The 23,469-nt window shown below is 51.3% G+C and overlaps 2 protein-coding genes across 2 annotated transcripts; one reads left to right on the forward strand and one right to left on the reverse strand.

Moving 5' to 3' along the window:
* Nucleotides 1-3,295: 3,295 nt before the first annotated feature.
* On the forward strand, nucleotides 3,296-5,964 carry LOC307087173 (amine sulfotransferase-like; the record flags this gene model as incomplete). The annotated part of the gene is made up of 6 exons (XM_079752643.1): nucleotides 3,296-3,501; nucleotides 4,386-4,594; nucleotides 4,736-4,862; nucleotides 4,980-5,074; nucleotides 5,152-5,332; nucleotides 5,837-5,964. The coding sequence occupies exons 1-6, from the start codon at nucleotides 3,336-3,338 to the stop codon at nucleotides 5,962-5,964; spliced, it is 906 nt and encodes a 301-aa protein (XP_079608769.1). The 5' UTR covers nucleotides 3,296-3,335.
* Nucleotides 5,965-6,512: 548 nt separating this feature from the next.
* On the reverse strand, nucleotides 6,513-23,459 carry asxl2 (ASXL transcriptional regulator 2). The gene is made up of 13 exons (XM_079752194.1): nucleotides 22,704-23,459; nucleotides 21,242-21,324; nucleotides 19,849-19,957; nucleotides 19,154-19,346; nucleotides 16,235-16,356; nucleotides 15,115-15,253; nucleotides 14,640-14,696; nucleotides 14,231-14,391; nucleotides 13,837-13,933; nucleotides 12,738-12,843; nucleotides 11,148-12,519; nucleotides 10,227-10,959; nucleotides 6,513-10,168 (listed from the first exon to the last, which is right to left on the reverse strand). Exons 1-13 carry the CDS (start codon nucleotides 22,758-22,760, stop codon nucleotides 9,252-9,254), a joined length of 4,146 nt encoding a protein of 1,381 aa, XP_079608320.1. The 5' UTR covers nucleotides 22,761-23,459; the 3' UTR covers nucleotides 6,513-9,251.
* Between the last annotated feature and the right edge of the window lie 10 nt (nucleotides 23,460-23,469).

Consider the following 23,469-nt stretch of genomic DNA (forward strand, 5'->3'; position numbering starts at 1 on the left):
GGTGGCATTCACTAACACTTTCAAATAACACTTAAAGAGATTCAGCAAAAAGGAAAATGTTGACGCATACAAACGCAATGGTGTCATTTAATTCTGCATGGGCATGGGTAATAATAATATATGTTGTCAATAATAAAATCGTAAATGTCCTCATCCCTGAAGTGTTTATAAACAATATATTCCTTGCCTTGTGTCACAGACAATTTTGTATTCTTCTTGAGCCACTACTCACACAAATAAAGTGTCTATTTTAATATTTCCAAAGCCACCTGGGCTGAATATGCATGCATCAGTGGAATTGTTTGATTTATTTTCCTCTGTTTTCCCCCCGATCTCCACTGTGTTTTCAACGATGCATCATTACCTGATGTATGGGTTTATTCAAGACATGGTGGGAAAACTGGGTCATTTTGCTACTTGACAAGAACTGTCCAGAAGAGCAATACAGCTAGCACTAGAACATAGAGACATTATATCTCACAGAATATCATCACAGCTATGTCCTTTACGTAAGTTATGCAAGACGACTGCTCCATTTGCACTTGGATAGGTAAAGTATAATACTGTGGAAAGTTAACAAGTTGTAAAAGTCAACTTCAATTTAGTAATCAAAGTCTTCAAGAGGGAGCAGGATAATACATCACAAGGGTCAGAGAGAAGAGTTATTATCGAAACAGGGGCGTGGCCAGGCCTGTATCACCACAGCCACCCTGAAAACACCCGCAGCTTATTAACCAATCACATGCTAGCGTCACTGCTCTTAAAGGTCTTATCACATGTATCGTACAGTAGCAGATTAGCCCACGCACACGGTTCTCGTGTTACTGCGTTTAGCTCCACTCCCCCCATGAATTCAACACCAGCTGAAGTTGTGTTTTCAAGCCAAAGTGTTTGAGCAATAGACTCCAGCTGTGCTCTGATGGCGGTGTGTGCTAGCTGTAGTTATAGTCTGGCCCCTCATTAATGTTCTGTTGGAAAACAACAAGAATCCCTCCAAGTGGAGTTGGGAGAAATATCACTTGACTTAAGAGACAAGCAACTCATGATGAATTATTGGGCAAGTCTACAAGGGTTTTATCTAGAACAGTACCTGCCACCTCGACAGTAGAACAGTTGTACTGTAGAGGTAGATATCTCCATCGGTTGCCCCCATGCAGTTTGGTAACAGGTGCCCTAAAACTGCTACCAAACTACATGGGGGCAACTGATTGAGAATACGTTTTGATTAGAAAAAAATAGACGATTCTTGATCACATGAGAGCAACGATTTTCTTGCTTAGAATTGACATGAAGAATCTCTCAGGATCTGTTTTCAATAAAATTGTGGACCTTTGGACAACAGAAAGGAAACACTGTTTATAGCTTAAAAGGCAACAGCTTCATGAATCGGACACTGAACATAAAAACATTTTTACTTGCCTCTTACTTGGACAACCTTTGAACGAGTCTTTTTCTGTGTGTTTTCTGTGCGTACAATGAGAAAGGTAGGTATGCTTCTTCAAATGTAAACCACAGTTAATGTAACAGGTCTGGGGGGAGGGACGTGGACGCTTACTATTAGGGTTGGATTTAGTGATTCGTTTCCGCGAATCAGTTCGCATCATTCAGTTCGCCAAGAGGAGTCGTTCGCGAATCGTTCGTTCGTTCGTTCAGTCGAGTTTCCGGTAGCGGTGAATCGAATCATACACGGTTCTCTGAGTCAGTCAGACTCAGCCCCTCGTTCGTTCGTTCGTTCAGTCGAGTTTCCGGTAGCGGTGAGTCGAATCATGGAATGAACGGCTCAGACTCAGTGCTTCCCTCGTTCTCATTCTCATACGTCAACATTACAACTTTAACCAAACTCAGCGGGATGGGGGGTGTAGTTGATTATTGGATGTTTAACATATCAGCAAAATAATAGACTTGATTTAGCAATGATGGTGGTGGTCCCGGGTGTTTTAGGCTCCCATAAACAGAACCCTGTGCAGCCAAAGACTAAATCTAGCTGCCAAAATTAACACTGCCTTCAAAACGAGAGCTGGTTAATTGTGAAAAATGCATTAAACTGTCATCAGACAACGCAGTTATACGCTATTGTAATGACCTCGCCGGTGACATAACGATGTCCAGTCATGAGTACTTGAAGGAACTTTAATGTAACAAACCAGGTCACTGAAAACCCGTAACCAACGGCAAAAAGCCACACTAACAACAACCGGTTACCCGGGCAACCCCCCAACCCGGTCCCTTCAACGTGCAAGCCCCCACCCTCCTGTTCTCCCAACGCCCTCCCCCAGCTGACCTGATGATTCGCCCCCCACACTGATTGACAAGAAGAAAATCCAATGCATGCACAGAGAACAACTGGCATAACGGACAACGAAATACAATGCAACACATAACACACAAACTCTTTAAATGTCCCAGGGTCGCTACACTATAGACTCTAGAGTTTCTGGTATAAAGGCTGGGACGAATTTCAAATGATAAATATGTACACTTTATGTTGAAAGTATACTGTCGCGATTCCCATTGAAACGAATTGCGCGGTAACTAGTCTTCACAACGAGAGCTGGTAGGTTGTGAAAAATGTGGTATAAAGGCTGGGACGAATTTCGAATTATAAATATGTACAATGCATCCTTTAAATACGTCCATGCAACAGATGGCCAATGTGAATAATAGATTGCTCGCTCACTAAGCCCATTTGTTTTTTTCTCCATTAAACCGGTTGATTTCTGTCTCTCATTGACTAAAATTCTACGAGAGCGTCCTAGACTCAGTCCTAGAACAGCATACGATTGGCTGGCTCTCGTGAGTCCTGACGTCTCTCAGTCGGTCCCTCCTCACCACTCACTGTGTGAGTGAACGAACTGTCAGCGAGTCAGCGACTAGTGGGTCTGGGAGGAGTCGAGTCTGAGAACGAACGAGGCAAACGAGAGAGAGGAACCAGTTCAGTTCGTTCGTCTTAAAGATTCGTTCATTCGAACTGATTCGTTCGCAAACGAGTCAACACTACTTACTATCGCCTAGTGAAGATGATCAGTTTTATGCCCCACATATCTTTTGTATTTAGAGGATTCAATTATAATAGAGAAATTGAACAGCTTCCTTACAATGTGGCATCAGGGGTAACATTAGAATATACTTCATGTTAAGTTCTGATTGGATAATATCAACACTGAAGGGCACCCATAAACAAAATGTAACATGACACTTTGAACCGAACAAAGGTATTGATAAGAGTTAACTCATAGCTCTACTCAAATAACATATGCCTTTGCCTCTACCACAGTGCCGTATTTCAATGTTTGTCTTTCAACTCACTGCACAGAACTTGGCATCATTTGTTTGCAATGGCTCAACAAGAATACAAACTACTCGGTGATACTCTGTTCACATACAAAGGGGCTGTTTTTCCAGTGGACGACACCACTAATCTAACGACAGAATATATTGACGATTTGCAACATTTTGAAGTCAGAGATGACGACGTTTACCTCGTTACCTTCCCCAAATCGGGTGAGTCTATTGGCTATACTTTTGTGCAGCGATGGGATGTTTTAATATTTCACAAACAGTAAATCTCTGCAACAAAGTCTCTTTAGAGTTTTCAGAAAACAAAGCTGAGTGATCAGAGGTTCTGTGGACAGAGAAGACAAGGATCAATATCAGAGTATTGACACTATTCTAATGGTTCGGTGGGATCCTCATATTAATACGAGGCAATGTCATTGACCCATGATGCAACATATCTAATGTACATTTTTTTTATTCCTTTATTATTGAGAATAGGACCTACCTTTTGTCGACATTTCGTTATACTCCCCATACCTATATAGAAAGGCAGTAAGGTCATTTCGGAGCAAGAAAGCAAACAATCAAACCACTCACAATCATTCAATCCTTTACTACAAATTAAATGCATTGGGTTGAAAGAGGGAGACATTTTCCCAACTTACATTCTTCTTAACAAGGAAGGTAACTAAAGGTCATTGCTATAGGCCTGTCAAATAGATTAGATAAAACGGATAAAAATCATCTTCAGGATAACATCAGGCGTGCATTACGACACATGTGGTTGAAAGGTGAGTTGCTGCAATAGTGGTGGATGTATGGATATGGTGGATGTGGAAAAGGCTTTTTTCTTGTTTTTTTTCACTTTCGAGATGGTTTTCTTAGGATGATTCAGCCTCTGTACAACAAACAGCTAATATTCATATTGCAGATGGTCTGCATAATGAAATGAGAGCACGTTTCTGGCGTCATTCTATGTATTGTGGTAATGTGTACATTTTAGCAAATACCAATGAATTATTTTGTGGTTAATATTTTTCTTTTATATGGCTCAGACCATGAGACATTTTACACAACTTCCATAATTGACTGAGATGAACTCTTCCTAGGTACCGTATGGACCCAGAGAATCATCACCCTGATCTTCGAGGAGGACTTCCCCGAGCTGACGGACACCGTCACCTTTGAGAGGATGCCCTGGCTGGAGTATCCGATGAAGGAGTGGGAGAGCTACGACACGCGCCGCTCCCCACGCCTCTTCTGCTCACACCTGCAGGAGCCCCTGATGCCCAGGGGCCTGCTCAAGAAGAAGGCCAAGGTCAGTGAGGAGGCTGCATGTGCACGGCACACACACAGCTACAGCCCTGGTAGAGGTCAGGGTTCAGACAAGAGCTCAGAACTACATGGACCCCCACAAAGGCTGCATACACCAAATCAGTGTCATTCCCTCTCTCTTCAGGTCGTTTATGTTTCCAGGAATCCAAAAGATGCAATGGTGTCCTACTTTCACTTTGCAAAGTTCATGAAGAAACTGGAGGACGCAGAACACTTCAACAAGATGCTCGACAACTTCATCAGTGGAAGGAGTGAGTGACTCACAGACAGGGGTAGACTGGAGGAAGTGACCCTTTATATTTTCTTATCTGTTGAACTTGTCTTTTTCTTTCCGTCCCATCTTGTCTGATCCATTTGTTATGGACCAGTGATTGGAGGCTGTTGGTTTGACCATGTTAAAGGATGGTACGCCAACCAGGACAAGTACAACATCCTGTTCCTCCGCTATGAAGACATGATCAAGGTGATCCCTCTGTGCCATAGGCCCAACAACACATCCGTATTCTAGCTCTCCTCTAACGACCTGCTCTCTGTGCTTAGGACCTGAGGTCTGTGGTCGTGCGTTTGTGTGAGTTTGTCGGCAAGAATCTTTCTGACGCCGCCATTGACTCCATCATCAAGAGGGTGACCTTCAACAACATGAAACAAGATGACAAGGCCAACTATGAGTTCCTACCCGACGACGTCAAGGATAAGAGCCAGGGTGCCTTCCTGAGGAAAGGTAACAGTAGCCTGCTGTGTCAACAACAGGTCCTCATTGGTTCATTGCTTTCACTACGGTGAAATAGAACCGTTAGAGAGCTGGTATTTATGCTATGAAGAAGGCTCCCCTGATACTATGGTGGCAGTGTGTCTTCAGAACATTGAGGCCTTGGATCGATGAGGATCGAGATCCAGAAGTCACTTGCGTCCACGCAGCGATCATATGCGATAGTCTAGTTGGGCATTTAGCATTTTTTTTATTACATTAGAAACAAAAGAGGATGACGAGAAAACAGGACTGTTGGATCATGTATAAGTGCATATGGATATCCTGCATTCGCCTGTCAGTTTGACGAAACTGGCATTGGTACCACCAGCGCTATGTGTAGGGTCAAATGCAGTAATTCAAAGGAGCATATTTGTGACTACAATCTAAATCTTGATTCACACAAAAAAAAGCTTGACATTGTTTGCACTGTAGGTGACACTTCGGTAACCCATTTTTTAAATTTTTCCGTGTCAGGGACCATCGGTGACTGGAAGAACGCCCTGACGGTGGCACAGAGTGAACGCTTCGACAGCGTCTACAACAAAAGAATGAAGGACCTGCAGCTGAACTTCACCTGGGACATCTCAGAGGTCCGGCAGTGACATACGTCTCTTCATGGTCTCGGTCAGGCCGGCCTTCCCCGAAGCTTTTCCTGTTTCAACAAGGTTTTTTAATTGTTCTGCAAAATAAAGTTTGACCTAAATTCACATGTGGTTTTGAATATACCGAAAGAGAACCACTGCTTCAAGGCCAAACAGTTAAACAGTACAATGGATTAGTCCACTGGAATGGTTGACCAGATGCTGAACTTGTGTATTGGACTAGTTAATCACTACCAATAACCCTATTCCTTCATTGAACTAGTGAGTGTGTAATGTCTGGTGTTACATTGTGCTGACACAATTAAGGAGAGTGTAATGAGTGTATTGCAGATCGATACGCTCTCTGCAAACCTTGGGTAATGAGCTACCACACTTGCTAGACTTATGATAATATAAAGATCAACATAATACATACTAGGTACACTGAACATAAACAACACATACATTGATCATTAAGTTCACGTTACATTTCATTTATCTAAGTCCTGTTTCTCATGATCAAATAGACAAAAGAAATGGGACCCAGAGTGGTGTTTGTGTTATTTATTCATAAAAGTCTATATATTTTGATAAAATACACTTTGTTTACAAGTGCTGATTACTATATTACATTCACCTGTGTTTTAAATTGAAACTTTAAAACAGTCCATCAACAGCAGAAATGATTATGGACAGAAAGGAACTTATAATCTTATGATATTTTACAAAAACAATTTTGCCAAAATATTTCTTACCACAAAACTTCAATTGACCAATTTTCCACACACACACACACACACACACAGACACACACACACACAGACACACACACACACAGACAAACAGACAGACAGACAGACAGACAGACACACCACACACACAAAAATACAATGAAGGGGGGAAAGGCAACGGCATATTGTCTAAATTAAATTTCTACGCTCCACAAAGTTGAAGGTCTCAGCTGCCTTAAGATGCTGCTGTTCTCATTTATTTTCTCTTATTTATAGATCAATGAACTACTGAGCACATACGTGGTATATTATCTGCTATCAAAATAAAAGTCCCAATGATGTTTGGCCAACTATATGCCCAGACAGCTTGGGAGTCCAAATAATAATTGTTATCAACGTGGTTCCAAACATTAATTGAACTACTCTTGATATATTCAAACGAGATGGGATTGTATAAGATAGCTAAATATAATTTGAACAGATCTCAGAGTCTCTCTTAATATCAAAATGGAGTGAAATTGACCTGATGAATGTGCTCAGCTCAAGAGGGGCTCAAAAGGGTTTAATATAAACATATCTATTTGTTTTTTACAAGGTAATTCCTCCATATTGTATCAATGATACAACCAGAACATAGAGCACTCAATACAAACATTAGACAACTTCTCTGTGGACGAGAAAATGATATAGAAAAACAGGTCCTGCGGCATAGATATATAATATATAGATATATAATATATACCTGGGCAATTTGAAAAAGCAAAAACAGTTGCTCTCTTCATGGTGGTTTGTCCACAAGACCAACATCCCAGGAATAACCAACAGCTGATATTCATATATAGTACATACCCTGTGAATAAAAAAAAAGCAAATAGATTTTCTATCCAAATATATTAATTAAAATATATTAACTTTGTTTAGCTAGTGAGAGGTTGAAAACAAGCTCTAATCGTGTTTTCTTAAGGTGACTTTGGCATGTTACCATGGAAGTAATATATGTTTAATCATCTGCTTCGTACCTCAAACTTCTGAAAAATAGAACATATATTTTTCAATTAAGACGCGTAAACACACACACAAGCACACGCACACACACCTGCTTCCATACCAAATTACTTTTACAATTACCTTATTTCCAATAATGGCGTGTTGCCCAGAATATTTGATGGGTGTTATTAAGAAATGATTGTACAAGCTTATTGGATTTTTGTATCTTTTAACTGGACATCTGATTCATAGTTGGGATGAAGAAAATTTCAGCAGCTTTGACCAAAATGCCTCTAAAATGAATTGCCTTCCTTAAAGGTGTATTTGAAGCGTACCTCTGCCTTGTTACGTACACTCTACGATACGGCCTCGCTCTCTCTCTCTCCACAGCACTCAGTCATTCATAAATTCAGTCATAAAACCTGGCATATACGAAGCAAGGTGTACTACAGGAGTATTACAACGTTAGGAATATAAATCGGCAAATATTTACAGTGCAGAAGTAAAAAGACAATAAACCCATTGATTTTCTCTCCTTACAGTGAGTGTTTAGACTGTCCCTCCCAGCTAGAAATCTCTCTCCGTTAAAAAAATAAATAAAAATTGAAAAGCAATGAGAAGTGATGCATTGTGGGGAACGATATTTACAAGCCTGTCTTTGACCTCGGAGACAAACTGAAGAACCAAAGTGGCTCTTCTGCTGGGTGTCTTTGCTTCTGTGGACCCCCAGAACAGCTGCTGGCCCCCAGCTCAGAGTAGCGCGCTGTACATTGAAGGCGCCGCTGTTGTGATTGTGTTTCTCTACTCAATGCATTGTTAGGAACTGTTGCTTCCTGTAGCTGTTTCTAAGAAATAAGGTTAAGTGCGAAGGGGGCTGGGTGTAATGAGTGACGTGTTTTTGTTATCTCCTTTTGTTAAAAGTATCGTTGAAAAAAATTATGCTATAGATTTGAGGAAGTATCGAAGTATAGCTGCAATTTATCTGTTTTTTGTAAAATCTGAGTGCTATATTTACTGCACGCGGTGTGCAGTGTTCTTCTCTAAAACAGATTCGGAGAGTGCTCATTCCCTGCCTCTGGTCATCTACTCTGAATGATTATGTTTGCCCTTTTTTTCAATCCATTCAGGCTGCACGATAAAAAGTGTTTGTCTACCACATATAACGTCATTGTATTCTACAAAAATAACAAGAATATTATATTTTCCCTCCTTGTTCTCTTTTAAAAACTATACTTATGTCTCTTTAAAAATATATATATATATATATATATATATATATATACCAGACTAACCCTAGCCAAGTGCAAACACTGCCAGATTTCACTCAGGTGACATATTCCTCCCAGGTCTGCTGATTGAACCGAAGGGTGGCGGCAGCCCAACCAGACACCCTGCTGCCTAACAGTGGATCCTCCAGGGGCACCTCTTACCCTCCTCCGGGGGCCAGTAGGGCCCCAGTCAGTCACTGGTTCCCAATCCATTTCAAATGACGTTTCAGTTTCTCAAACCAATTCTGGATTGGGAACAAACCGAAGGAACATGTATTAACCAATGAGGAGGAGGAAGGCGCTGACGACGAAGACTGTGGGCTCACCGCACCACCAGGCACGAGACGCACAGCTTGGAGGGTCCGATGCAGTCGTCGTGGCAGAAGGCGCCGCAGCCCTTGCACATGATCATGGCCTTGAGGCGGCAGTAGCACTTGGACTGAACCTCCTCCAGGCCCGCCCCCTCCATGAAGCTCTGCTCCGGAGAGGGCTCCCCGGGGGGCCCGGGTGCCAGGGTGTGGCCCGCGGGGATGGTGGTGACGGTCACGGAGAATGACATCACGCTGCCGTGGACGCCCCCGCCGTCGGACGGCTCCGGCGGCGGGGGGGAGGAGCCGGCCGAGCCAGCGGCGGCGTGGGGCGCCGACACGCTGACGGTGCCGCAGTAGGGCGACCCCAGCGCCGCGTCCTGGTCCCGGTGGGCGGGGCTCCTCTGGCTCCTCTGGCCGAGGTCCGGGGCCGCGGGGCGCGGCTCCGGGCTCCCCTGACGGCCGTCGCCGCGCTGGAGGCTCCTCTGGTCCGCCCGAGGCCAGGGGCTGCGCTGCGCGGCTCCGGCCTCGGGCGCGGCTCCGGCCTCGGGCGCGGCTCCGGCCCCGGCGCCGGCCCCCTGGCCCGGCGGTCCGCAGCCTCGCCGGCCGGCCTTGCCCTCCGCCGTTCCGCAGTGCTGGACGCCGGTGGGCTCCTGTTGCCTGGCGGCGGAGCATCCCTGCCGCTCCTCCTTAACGCCGGCGGCCGGAGGGGGAGGGTCCTCATCCTTCCGTTCCCGCTGCGCGTCCGCCCCCCCCGGCAGCGGGGCCCCGGGGGCGGGGGGGCGGTGCCGCCGGCCGCTCTCGGGGCCGCGGCCGTACGTGGACACGTTGAAGAGGTAGTGTCCCGTCATGGCCGGCCGCGCCGTCCTCCTGCGGCCCAGGCAGCCCGCGGAGAAGCGGGGCTGCGCCTGGCCGCCGTCCCCGGGCAGTGGGGGGGGACGGCAGGCGGGCGGGGGCCCCCCCCCCGGCGGGGGGGGGCCCCTGCCCGCCTGCCGCCCCCCCCCGCTGGGACGCCTTCCGCTGCATCAGCGCCTGCAGGATCTGCTCCTGCGTCTCCAGGTCGGGCGCGTCGCCGTGGGGACGCTGATCGGGCGGGGCCCCCCGCCGGGGGGCGGGGCCCCGCCTGTCCCCGGCCGCCGGGGGCCACGCCTTCCCCTTGCTCCCGGAGTGGGGGCCGGGGCCCCTAGGGCGGGGGAGGATCTGTTCGATGGGGACCTCCTTCCCCTGGAGGAGCTGCGTGACCAGCGGGTTGTTGGCGGGGGTGCAGGAGCCGCCCCGGGGCCCCTGGCCCCCCGAGGTGCTGGGCAGCTCTGCCGGGCCCTTCCTGCCCCCCGGGGGCGCCTCGGGGGCCTTCTGGAGGCAGTGGGGGGCCGTCCCGGGGGGGTCCGTCCCGGGGGCCGTCCCTGTCCGACGGGCCGCCGCAGGCTGTGGGCCGGGTTGCCTTGGTAACCCGGCCGGTGACGGCTGAGCAGAGGGCGGACTGAGGGGGGGCGCTTTGGGGGGTTTTCCGAGCCCCGCCCCTCCGGGCGCCGGCCCTGTCGGTCCCGCCCCTGAGGCCGCCGCCGCCGCCGCCGCCGCCGCGGAACGCTGCGCCCGGGCCAGCTGGGCCTTGGCCTTGATGTCGGCCAGCGTGCGCGCCCCGGGACGGCCCGGGCCGGGGGAGACGGGGGAGACGGGGGAGACGGGGGAGACGGGCACAGGCAGGATCCGGGACACGGGGATCTGAAACGGACGCAAACAGACGGGGCGTTAAACCCCAGCTGGACAGCAGACCCCCTGGGGAGGCTCTCTGCTGCTGAGGGCCCCCCCCTGGTGAACGGAGACCCCCTGGGGAGGCTCTCTGCTGCTGAGGGCCCCCCCCTGGTGAACGGAGACCCCCTGGGGAGGCTCTCTGCTGCTGAGGGCCCCACCTTGAGCGGAGGAACCTTCTGGTGCGCCGTCGGAGACGGCGTGGACGACGCCCCCGGAGAGGTGGAGCAGGCTGCTGGAGAGGGGGCGGAGCCTGTTGGAGAGGGGGAGGGGCCTGCTGGAGAGGGGGAGGGGGCTGCTGGAGAGATGGAGCAGGCTGCTGGAGAGGGGGCGGAGCCTTTTGGAGAGGGGGAGGGGCCTGCTGGAGAGGGGCCTGTTGGAGAGGGGGAGGGGCCTGCTGGAGAGGGGGAGGGGCCTGCTGGAGAAGGGGAGGGGCCTGCTGGAGAGTGGGAGGGGCCTGTTGGGGAGGGGGAGGGGCCTGCTGAAGAGGGGGAGGGGCCTACTTGAGAGGGGGAGGGGCCTACTAGAGAGGAGGAGGGGCCTGCTGGAGAGGGGGAGGGGCCTACTGGAGAGGGGGAGGGGCCTACTGGAGAGGAGGAGGGGCCTGCTGGAGAGGGGGAGGGGCCTACTTGAGAGGGGGAGGGGCCTACTTGAGAGGGGGAGGGGCCTGCTGGAGAGGGCGAGGAGGTTCGGGGTCTTTTCTCGGGGGTCTTCTCCCCCTCTAGCTCACTGGGGGACTTCCTTTTCCCCGGTTCTCCCCAAGGGAGACGGAGAGGCCCCGCTGGCTGACCGGAGCGCCCCGCTGGGCTGCTCTCGTCGGGGGGCTTGGGGGCGGCCGCGCTCTCCTCTGGCCCCTCCCCTGGGGCCCGCTCCGCCACCAGAGGCTTCACACCGCCCTCTGCCGGCCTCTGACCTGCCGGTGGGCCGTTCCCTCCGGGGGGTCCGGGCGGGGCCGAGGGCGGGGCCAAGCGGCTGAGGCGCCGGTCCTCCGCGTGACGCGCCCGCCGCGTCCGCATGGGCGACATGACGGGCGGCGGTCTGGGAGACTGGTCTGGGGGTCTGGGGGACTGGTCTGGGGGTCTGGGAGACTGGTCTGAGGGTCTGGGAGACTGGTCTGGGGGTCTGGGAGACTGGTCTGGGGGTCTGGGGGACTGGTCTGGGGGTTTGGGGGACTGGTCTGGGGGTCTGGGGGACTGGTCTGGGGGTCTGGGAGACTGGTCTGGGGGTCTGGGAGACTGGTCTGGGGGTCTGGGAGACTGGTCTGGGGGTCTGCTGGACTGGTCTGGGGGTCTGGTCGGGACAGGACAGGGACTGCTGTCCTCGGGGCCCCGGGGCTCCGCTGCTCTGTCCTCGGGGCCCCGGGGCTCCGCTGCTCTGTCCTCGGGGCCCCGGGGCCCCGCTGCTCCGGCCACAGGTCCTTCAGAGGAGCGCTGGTGTTGAGGAGGAGGAGGAGGAGGAAGAGAAGGGCAGGGCGGCCGGTCCAGGTCAGACTCCATCAGCTCCCTCTGCGCCTCCTCGTAGCTCATCCCAGAGCTGCACGACAGGAAGGGAGAGGAGGGGGAGGGGAGAGGGGGGGAGGAGGGGAGAGGAGAGGAGGAGGGGGGAGAGGAGGGGAGAGGAGAGGAGGAGGGGAGAGGGGAGGAGAGGAGGGGAGAGGGGGTATGTAGAGATTAATGCATAAAGGAACACTTTGGAGAACTTGTAGGCAGGAGACAGGAGAACGTTTTTAATCCCTGTGAAGGAGAACTTACTTCTCTCCATAGTAGTTCTCAAAGAAGGCCTCCTTCCAACGCTCCACCTTCTTCTCCTTTTCAATCTCCTGCCTCATCCGGAGCTGCAGCTCGGGAGTGAACTCACCTGGAAACAGATCAGGAATCAGAGCAGAAATCAGGAATCACCCCAGAGATCAGGGATCAATGAAGTTGCATTCAAGAAAACAGGTCAGCCTTATTCTATTCTTCTGCCTCCACGGCCTCATAGTGTGGTTAACGGGGACCCACCCTCAACGGCCCCATAGTGTGGTTAACGGGGCCCACCCTCATAGTGTGGTTAATGGGGACCCACTCTCATAGTGTGGTTAATGGGGACCCACCCTCAGACAGCCTCATAGTGTGGTTAACGGGGCCCACCCTCATAGTGTGGTTAATGGGGACCCACTCTCATAGTGTGGTTAACGGGGACCCACCCTCAGACAGCCTCATAGTGTGGTTAACGGGGCCCAGCCTCAACGGCCTCATAGTGTCGTTAACGGGGCCCACCCTCATAGTGTGGTTAATGGGGACCCACTCTCATAGTGTGGTTAACGGGGACCCACCCTCAGACAGCCTCATAGTGTGGTTAACGGGGCCCAGCCTCAACGGCCTCATAGTGTGGTTAATGGGGACCCACCCTCAGACAGCCTCATAGTGTGGTTAACGAGGACCCACCCTCATAGTGTGGTTAACGGGAACCCACCCTCAGACAGCCTCATAGTGTGGTTAACGGGGACCAAACCTCAGACAGCCTCATAGTGTGGTTAACGGGGACCCACCCTCAACGGCCTCATAGTGTGGTTAACGGGGACCCACCCTCAACGGCCTCATAGTGTGGTTAACTGGGACCCACCCTCATAGTGTGGTTAACGGGGACCCACCCTCAGACAGCCTCATAGTGTGGTTAACGGGGACCCACCCTCAGATAGCCTAATAGTGTGGTTAACGGGGACCCACCCTCATAGTGTGGTTAACGGGGACCCACCCTCACACAGCCTCGTAGTGTGGTTAACGGGGACCCACCCTCAGACAGCCTCATAGTGTGGTTAACGGGGACCCACCCTCAGACAGCCTCATAGTGTGGTTAACGGGGACCCACCCTCAGACAGACGCTCCTTCCAGGACTGGGCCGCCGAGGCGAAGAACTCGTTGTTGAGCGCCGAGCCGGTGACCTTCAGGAGGCCGTCCAGACACGCCTGGGGAGGGAAGAAGGCTAGTTGTCATGGTCAACATCATCGGGCCGATCGCCAGCGGCTTCACCCCAAAACAAAATTAAAATTATGTTTTTCGATACCAGTGTTTAATTACTTCTTGGATAATTCTATACAGACTATGGTTTACCCACTATTGTTTACGGACCATTTCTTAAAAAACACTTTTTACAGACTGTGGATTATTGTTTATGGATATCTGAAGATTCTCAACAATAAAGTGAGCCCATCACCCAATCCTTTTTATTCTGGGGTACTTTGCGCCTGGCTCTATAGCCCCACCTGCTGGTCGACTGCAGGCAGCAGCTTGAGCAGCCTCTGCTGGCAGGCGGGGGGTAGCACGGACAGGGTGTGCTTGTTGATGATGGCCCGCAGGTTGGTGTTCACCAGAATGGAGTCGGGCGTCTCCACATCTATTTCACACTTGGTGCGCTTGAGTTGCCCTGGGATGCAAAACAAACACACGGACGGGTCTGAGCGGGGATAATAAGACGCTGTGCTGCACAGGAAGTGGATGTGTCTCCTCAGTGTTGTGTGTTAGTTCAGTCAATCAGCAGGCTTTAGTCCGATGTGACTTAATTAAAACATTTGTACCAAACGAGTAACTAAGGAGCAGGTAGGGGCTGGACTCGCTCAAGGAGGACTACAGGCAGCTAACCCTTTGAGCCGCTCTCCTGAAAGGTTCACTCACGTGGGCTGAGCCGGCTCCTCTGAGCCATATTCCTGGGTCCTGGGCCGAGACACAGGTCTGTGGACAGAGGGGAAGGACAGTGGTGTGAGAGCAGGTCGGAGGTGGGTCCTGATGGAGACCCCTCACGTCTGTTGGGAAAGGCATCGCTGCCCACCTCACCTCATACAAAGGTCTCAGAGTATTTTGGTTATTTAGCATGCATAATAAACGATATGCATCGATTTTGCATGTTTATGCTTTATGATAAGAGTGAGATGGGCAGGAAGGACTGGGAGAGAGAGAGGACATGCAGCAGAGGTATAGGGCGGGAATCGAACCCTGGTCGCTGCAGTCAGGACTAAGCCTTAATGGTACGCGCTCTCTCTCTCCGCTCGCCCCTCTCATATATCTTCAGCTCGCCGACCAGCCGAGCAGCCAGAATGGTTGAAGGTAACAGAGTCCTGTGGGACGAGGTGCAGGTTGATCAGGGACTCACCGGTCTGGGGGGAGATGTTGTCGGCCGTGTCTTTGACCGTCTTCAGGATGAGTCGCTGGCTGGAGGCCACGCCCCCCTGGCGCCGCTGGCTGGAGGCCACGCCCCCCTGACGGCGCTGGCTCCTCTGCTGCTTCAGGGCCTGACCGGGCAGAACGATAGTTCAACAAACAACAACAACAACAACCACAGATACAGCAACAGCATCACACACACGTATGGCCCTGCCCCCACGCACATGCCCACACAACCATTACCCTCTACGACGAAGTAAAGAAAAAACATGTTTTCTTTCTCAAGTAGCCCTCCTGTTGCAAAGAGGAGCGCGTTACATAAGGCCGTCACGCTCTCCCTGGTGTAGTAAGAGTCTGTGGTGGGAACCTCAATGGATCACCTTGGAAACTGAACAATAATGGGACGATCATCAAGGAACCGTTCCAGGAGAAGTCGAAAAACGTTTCCGTTCAGCAATTGAATGTTAGATTCATATAAGAACTTCCAATGCTCTCTCTCTCTCTCTCTCTCTCTCTCTCTCTCTCTCTCTCTCCAAACTGCCATGTAACCACGAGTTTTCGCGCCCTAATAAAAACAATTAAATTGGTCTTACGAGGCATTGAATCCCACAGCCACACAGATGGAGTGAATTAGGATCCGTGCAATCAAGTGAAATGTGATTAAGACACAAAAGGCGTCGGGCGGCCAAGAGAGAAAGAGAGTTGAAGGGAGGACGAATAAAAACGGGGAGGTTTCCCCCCCTCTTCTGCACCCTCGTTATTTCCCACTAGAACCATAACTAGCAAAGACACGTTAAACAAAGAGAGGCCTGATGAGCTGCCTCGTTAGAGGCCGAGTGAAACCAAGACTGAAAGCAGTGGTGTCTCCGACGTAGGAGACGTGTTCATGAAGCCAAGACGCTTGGTCCAGTGCTGAGAGGTGTGGTCAGGTCCCATACCATGGTGGTGCTGTGTGTGAGTACAAGTGCATGCATGCGTGTGCAGTAGTATTGTTGTTGTGCTGTTCCATGTCAGCAGTGACAGCAGCCTGAGGGCAAGGTGTCCCACTGAACGTCAGTAGACCCCTCCAGATGAAGCCCCAGAGTGTCCCTCCGTGCCGGGGGGCCTACCTGCTTCAGAGCCTTCTTGCCGTGCTTCTGCGAGGGGGAGATGAGTTTGGCCCCGGGGACCAGGGGGGAGGAGCAGCGGGACTGGGGGGGCGAGGGCGGCGGCGGCTCCAGCTTGGTAGGAACTGAAAAACATCAAATCAACGAAATGAGTAAATCAACACTCTACTGGACCGCCTAGTGCTGAGGGCGTCCACACAGCGCCACCCTGGGCTTTTGTTTTGAGGAAACCAAAAACCCCCATCCTCGCACAAATACGTAGATTACATTACGGTGGACTGAAGGCCTGCAGAGAGTCGCGCAGACGGCGAGAACGAGTCCACTTCCTAGACAACTGCGACCCTACTCACACATCGCGGCGCAGCCAAAGGTGTCTTTAGGCTTTCCTCTGTCCTTCCTCCTGCATTGGCCTCTCTCTGCTGGTCGACACGGTTTGTTCATTTAAACTAAAGTTGTGGAGGACGAGCCAACACAAACCACGTCGGCGGAGAGCCTCGCTGATCTCTGCTGCAGGCAGGGCTGAGCCCGTGGTGCTGGCAACTTCGTCACACAGTTTCACACTCGTTATGAGGAAGTGGTTGCTGGTCACACTCTTCCTGTTCCAACAGTCTGCATGTCAGCTTCAATTGAAACAAGCGGAATTAAGAACTCAGTGGACGACGGACACTGAGCACGATAAAGTGATGAGGACTAAAGCCAAGCATCACTTTGGTTGGTGAGGAAGATCTGGTTTCACCGCCGGCACCAGGTACGGGGCTCCCAGTAGACTCACACACAGGTTATCTTCACACATAGCCCGGGGGGGAACTGTTCTGTCGACTAACCATGTAACAATTACAAGGGTTGGTCTGGTATTGAGGCCAAGCAACACGGCTGTGCGAACACAACACCTGGCGAAACGTGTCGTGACAAGTGATTTATGAATTTGATTCTGTTTTTTTTTTGTGTTGTACATATGCAACATGACACAAGATCCCAGTAAAGCAGGTCACTCCCACGGGAACAGAACACAGCCGTCATTCGATCCCACGGGGGGCGCTTTGTGAAAGCCATGAGGATATTTCTAGTTGTCCAATAACTAATTAATCATCCCAGGATTTCCTCTGAACAGATCACTAATGTGACCTTGTAAACGGTTCAATTAGAACTGGTGACCGAATGTCCTCCTTAAAGACTGTGATTCCTTTTGTATATTAATGAGTCATTTAGCTGACAAAGCCCCCGATCGACTTACAGTGATTTCAGATACGTGTGACCAAGACACAGGTAGGGGTTCGCATCTTGCTCAAGGACACGTAGACATTGGGGTAAGAACCCAGAACCACTGGGCTGGGAGTCAAAGCCCTAACCCCTAGCCTCTCCTGGGGGTGGGTCTAGGCCTGTCAGGGTCTGGGTGCTGGAGTCAAACCCCTAACCACTAGCCTCTCCTGGGGGTGGGTCTAGGCCTGTCAGGGTCTGGGTGCTGGAGTCAAACCCCTAACCACTAGCCTCTCCTGGGGGTGGGTCTAGGCCTGTCAGGGTCTGGGTGCTGGAGTCAAACCCCTAACCACTAGCCTCTCCTGGGGGTGGGTCTAGGCCTGTCAGGGTCTGGGTGCTGGAGTCAAACCCCTAACCACTAGCCTCTCCTGGGGGTGGGTCTAGGCCTGTCAGGGTCTGGGTGCTGGAGTCAAACCCCTAACCACTAGCCTCTCCTGGGGGTGGGTCTAGGCCTGTCAGGGTCTGGGTGCTGGAGTCAAACCCCTAACCACTAGCCTCTCCTGGGGGTGGGTCTAGGCCTGTCAGGGTCTGGGTGCTGGAGCCAAACCCCTAACCACTAGCCTCTCCTGGGGGTGGGTCTAGGCCTGTCAGGGTCTGGGTGCTGGAGTCAAACCCCTAACCACTAGCCTCTCCTGGGGGTGGGTCTAGGCCTGTCAGGGTCTGGGTGCTGGAGTCAAACCCCTAACCATTAGCCTCTCCTGGGGGTGGGTCTAGGCCTGTCAGGGTCTGGGTGCTGGAGTCAAACCCCTAACCACTAGCCTCTCCTGGGGGTGGGTCTAGGCCTGTCAGGGTCTGGGTGCTGGAGTCAAACCCCTAACCACTAGCCTCTCCTGGGGGTGGGTCTAGGCCTGTCAGGGTCTGGGTGCTGGAGTCAAACCCCTAACCACTAGCCTCTCCTGGGGGTGGGTCTAGGCCTGTCAGGGTCTGGGTGCTGGAGTCAAACCCCTAACCACTAGCCTCTCCTGGGGGTGGGTCTAGGCCTGTCAGGGTCTGGGTGCTGGAGTCAAACCCCTAACCACTAGCCTCTCCTGGGGGTGGGTCTAGGCCTGTCAGGGTCTGGGTGCTGGAGTCAAACCCCTAACCACTAGCCTCTCCTGGGGGTGGGTCCAGGCCTGTCAGGGTCTGGGTGCTGGAGTCAAACCCCTAACCACTAGCCTCTCCTGGGGGTGGGTCTAGGCCTGTCAGGGTCTGGGTGCTGGAGTCAAACCCCTAACCACTAGCCTCTCCTGGGGGTGGGTCTAGGCCTGTCAGGGTCTGGGTGCTGGAGTCAAACCCCTAACCACTAGCCTCTCCTGGGGGTGGGTCTAGGCCTGTCAGGGTCTGGGTGCTGGAGTCAAACCCCTAACCACTAGCCTCTCCTGGGGGTGGGTCTAGGCCTGTCAGGGTCTGGGTGCTGGAGTCAAACCCCTAACCACTAGCCTCTCCTGGGGGTGGGTCTAGGCCTGTCAGGGTCTGGGTGCTGGAGTCAAACCCCTAACCACTAGCCTCTCCTGGGGGTGGGTCTAGGCCTGTCAGGGTCTGGGTGCTGGAGTCAAACCCCTAACGATTAGCCTCTCCTGGGGGTGGGTCTAGGCCTGTCAGGGTCTGGGTGCTGGAGTCAAACCCCTAACCACTAGCCTCTCCTGGGGGTGGGTCTAGGCCTGTCAGGGTCAAGTGCGGTCGTACCTCTACGTCGCCACCTGCCGCCGCCGCACTCCTGGCCCAGCACCTTGCTGCTGTTCTCACTGCTGGGCGAGTCTGAGAGATCCTCACTGCTCTCCTCAGACCCGTCCTCCTCCTCCTCCTCCTCCTCCTCCTCCTCCTGTTCCTCCTCGTGCACCTCCCCCGACAGCTTCTTGACCCCGTCCGAGCCTTCCTTCTAGAATCAGAAACACATCGTGCTCATTATCAGCGGGTCTCTGGTCACAGACATGCGTTTGGAAAACGAGGAAGAGGCTGCGGAGGAAAGAGAATAAGAACTTGTAGTTCTCTCATCAGTCGTTGACAATATGCAGTTTACTGTAGTCCAGTTGCCGTTCAGTACGTGCACACGCCCACTCTGTTTCCATAGCAACCAGGCCTATATCCAACCCTTCCACCGGCCCCCACCCCACCATCCCACCATCCATGCCTTCACGCAGAGCCTATGCGTCGTCTTTTTCCTAAACGTACTTGGCAGCAATACGCTGACATTGAGGTCAACATTACTCTGAAACAAAGGTTAGAAAATAATTATTGGTAATAACAATTAACATTTTTTCTAGCTGTTAATTCTTGTCGATGGCAGACTTATAAGGATTCGGGTCAGGCTTATTGAACAAAACGTGTATTTTTCCGAGTGAGGGAAGGGAAGTTTGTTCTGCATATTCATTTAAACTAACCTTAAGTGTGTAGACGCCCATTCTGCCAGGAACTTTGTAGAAGATGCCCTCTTCTCCCCGGGAGTTGGTATGGAGCATGGCGTTCAGACATGCCAGCGGCGAAGTTCCACTAGATCACGGCACAGAAATGTAAATTACCCATCTGGTTCCCCGTAAAACAGACCGGAGGGGAGAGGAGAGGCAAGGAGAGGAGAGGAGAGGTGGGTGGGGGAGAGGAGAGGAGAGAGAGGGGAGGAGAGGAGAGGAGGGCTGGGAAGAGGAGAGGAGAGAGAGGGGAGGAGAGGAGAGGAAGGGAGAGGATTGGAGAGGAGAGGAGAGAGGATTCAGGGAGAGGAGAGGAGAGAGAGGGGAGGAGAGGAGAGGAGAGTGGGGGACAGGAGAGGAGAGAGGATTCAGGGAGAGGAGAGGAGAGAGAGGGGAGGAGAGGAGAGGAGAGTGGGGGACAGGAGAGGAGAGAGGATTCTGGGAGAGGAGAGGAGATTCAGGGAGAGGGAATGAGAGGAGAGGAAATGAGAGGACAGGGATGGAGAGGAGAGTGGTTGAGAAGGCTGTGGAGGAGAGGAGGAGAGGACAGGAGAGTTACGGGGTCGTGGGTGGGTGCAGTTATCATGCTGAGGAATTAAATGAACTGGGTTTACAGGGAAATTGTCATTAGTATCTTTGGTGGAAGACGTTCCCAGACGCACAGGTTTAGTTTGAGGCTGGTCTAAGTTCCAAAGGAACTAGATGCACATATTTTGTTTAGTTGGAAGAAATTTTGAAGCTTGTTATAGCACTGATACTAACTACAATGTATGTTTGAGAGAGAGACAAAGAGAGACAGTCAGAGTCAGTAAGTCAGAGTGCTTGTCTGAACTGATCAATGATCATTAACATTCGTAAAGCCTGCTGTGACCATCACAATAACGGTTTCATGCAGACCTTTACTGCCTATTTCAATACCACGATCACTCATCTTATTGCCTAAAGACAATCTGGGCCAAAGCAATGTAAACTCAGAGTCAGGATGTTATGCAACAGGTGGGTTAGGGTTTCACGCAGATCTGAGGGGCTAAGTCACTGTGTATATGCTCACTGAAGAAAGCACATGTTATTGTTAATAACAAGCAGAAGCTATAACCAAACAAAATCACTTGGCAATGAATTTGTTCGGGGGAGAGTGGGCTAGCTTTTTCTTACCTTCTGGATGACAACAGTGACAATGAAACGACAAAGGAAATAAAACAATTAGAAACCTGAGTTAAAATAATGACCAGTGCTCAAAAGAAAATGGGTGATGGAGACAATGTCATACGATGCGGAGAGCGCGATAATGCCCTCTCCTGCCCTCTCCTGCCCTCCCTCTCATGGCCCAATAAACTGACGACACAGCACTAAGGATTCTATTGTTTACCTTATTTCTTTAAGCCTCTCTCTTTGGATCACCTGCAAGATCTCTTTATGGCTCATTGGTGTGTTGGGATACTTCTCCAGAACCTATAATAGAAAGATACAATTATTCTTTAACATACTATTAGTTTGACCTGATCACATATATGATTTTATTTTTTGTTATGGCCTGCTCATATTAGGAGCAAGATCAATGTGATTTAAATTACATGATCCATCTATATTGGCGGAATGAACCCTGAATAAGATATAGTTTAGGTGGCTTACTATATATTCATAAGTAGCTGTTATGCTTTTGGGTAGCCTATCTGGTGATCACCCTAGTGTGATTCATGGGGAAAGTTTAACCTCTGAAGAAATACAGTTCACTGATACTAAACCACTCAGATATTAAATAAGATAATACTATTTACGTTTCATTTGTGTCTTTTATCTCACTTTTAACACAGGCTAAAAGGGAATTATAGATCAACGTAAAGGAGATGTAGATAGTTGAATGATGAAAAAATAAACAATGTGACAGTTGTCAAATAAAATGTCAATAACACAAAGATTCACAGGTGAGAGTCACAGGTAGGAGACACAGGTTGAGACAAGGAGACCAGAGGTAGAGACAAGCAGCCCAGAGGGAGAGACAATGAGACCACAGGGAGAGACAAGGAGACCAGAGATAGAGACGAGGAGACCACAGGGAGAGACGAGGAGACAAGGAGACCACAGGGAGGGACAAGGAGACAAGGAAACCACAGGGAGAGACAAGGAGACCAGAGGTGGTGACCAGGAGCCCACGACAGTGCTGATCCTCCTCAGTGTTTACATGTTGTGCGTGTTAGCTTAGCGGCTAGGCTAGCAAAACATGACGCTCCTCGGGCGGCAGGTAAGCGCCCATCCACTGGCCTCATGCTAAGCTAGCGGGGAAGAAGAACAACAAACACGGCCCCGGCGGTGGGTTCAACCCGTTTATTGTGCGACGTGTGAACACTATGTCAGTGGAAGTGTCGCCGTGGAGCTAACAAGCTAACGAGCTAGCCCCGCAGCAGCACCAGCGAAGCTTTGACGGGTTTACTCGGCGGCCACAGACAGCCGGACAGACAGACAGACAGACCCCGACTGGGCGCTACAACGCACGCATTTCTCTGGCGGGGGTCGGAGACAGAACGCGGTGCTAGGCGGTCCGTAGTGATCCCTGCTCTACAGTAAACCTCTAGGTCCTGATGGCAGACCCCCGGGGGCTGTGAGGTCCACGGCGGGTCGCAGCCCAGACCCCCGGGGGCTGTGAGGTCCACGGCGGGTGGCAGCCCAGACCCCCGGGGGCTGTGAGGTCCACGGCGGGTGGCAGCCCAGAACCCCGGGGGTCTGTGAGGTCCCCGGTGGGTGTGCACCAGCGGCGGGTCTTGAACCCATCAACACAGTGGTACAAGCGGAGGGAAAACAACCATAACAAGCGGTGGATAAGAACACGGTACCGTTTTAGCGGCTTCCGCCCACGTCCTGCCCTTCTTTTTCTTCAGCCTTTCCCTCATCGCTGCGGTCTTGTGTTGTTCTAACGTGTTTGTCGGCGGGTTTGAAGTGTTGCTTTAGTTACCGCGGAGGACCCGCTCTCCGTCTGCCATGTTGGACCTACTGTACGGCGGTCATGTGACTCTGGGGGAGACGTCATCTTACTGTACGGCGGTCATGTGACTCTGGGGGAGACGTCATCTTACTGTACGGCGGTCATGTGACTCTGGGGGAGACGTCATCTTACTGTACGGAGGGTCATGTGACTCTGGGGGAGACGTCATCTTAATGTACGTAGGGTCATGTGACGTCATCTTACTGTACAGAGGGTCACGTGATTCTGGGAGAGACGTCATCTTTCTGTACGGAGGGTCATGTGACGTCATATTACTGTACGGAGGGTCATGTGACTCTTGGAGGGACGTCATTTTACTGTACGGAGGGTCATGTGACTCTGGGAGGGACGTCATTTTGCTGTACGGAGGGTCATGTGACTCTGGGAGAGACATCATCTTGCTGTAGGAGGGCGATGTGACTTCATGTGACGTCATCTTACTGTACACTGCTGAGCTGTCACTCAGAGCGCGTCAAACATGCAACTCGGATCCACAGTTTGGGTCTCGGTTCGGATTCGGTGTACTCAAAGATCACATTTTATTTTGTTTATTCTTGTTTGTAAGCAATGGCGTTTATACAAGCAATTGTACAACCATATGAAAATAAGGCAACTAT

This window comes from Pollachius pollachius (assembly GCF_949987615.1).
Source record: "Pollachius pollachius genome assembly, chromosome: 15".
Lineage (NCBI taxonomy): Eukaryota > Metazoa > Chordata > Actinopteri > Gadiformes > Gadidae > Pollachius > Pollachius pollachius.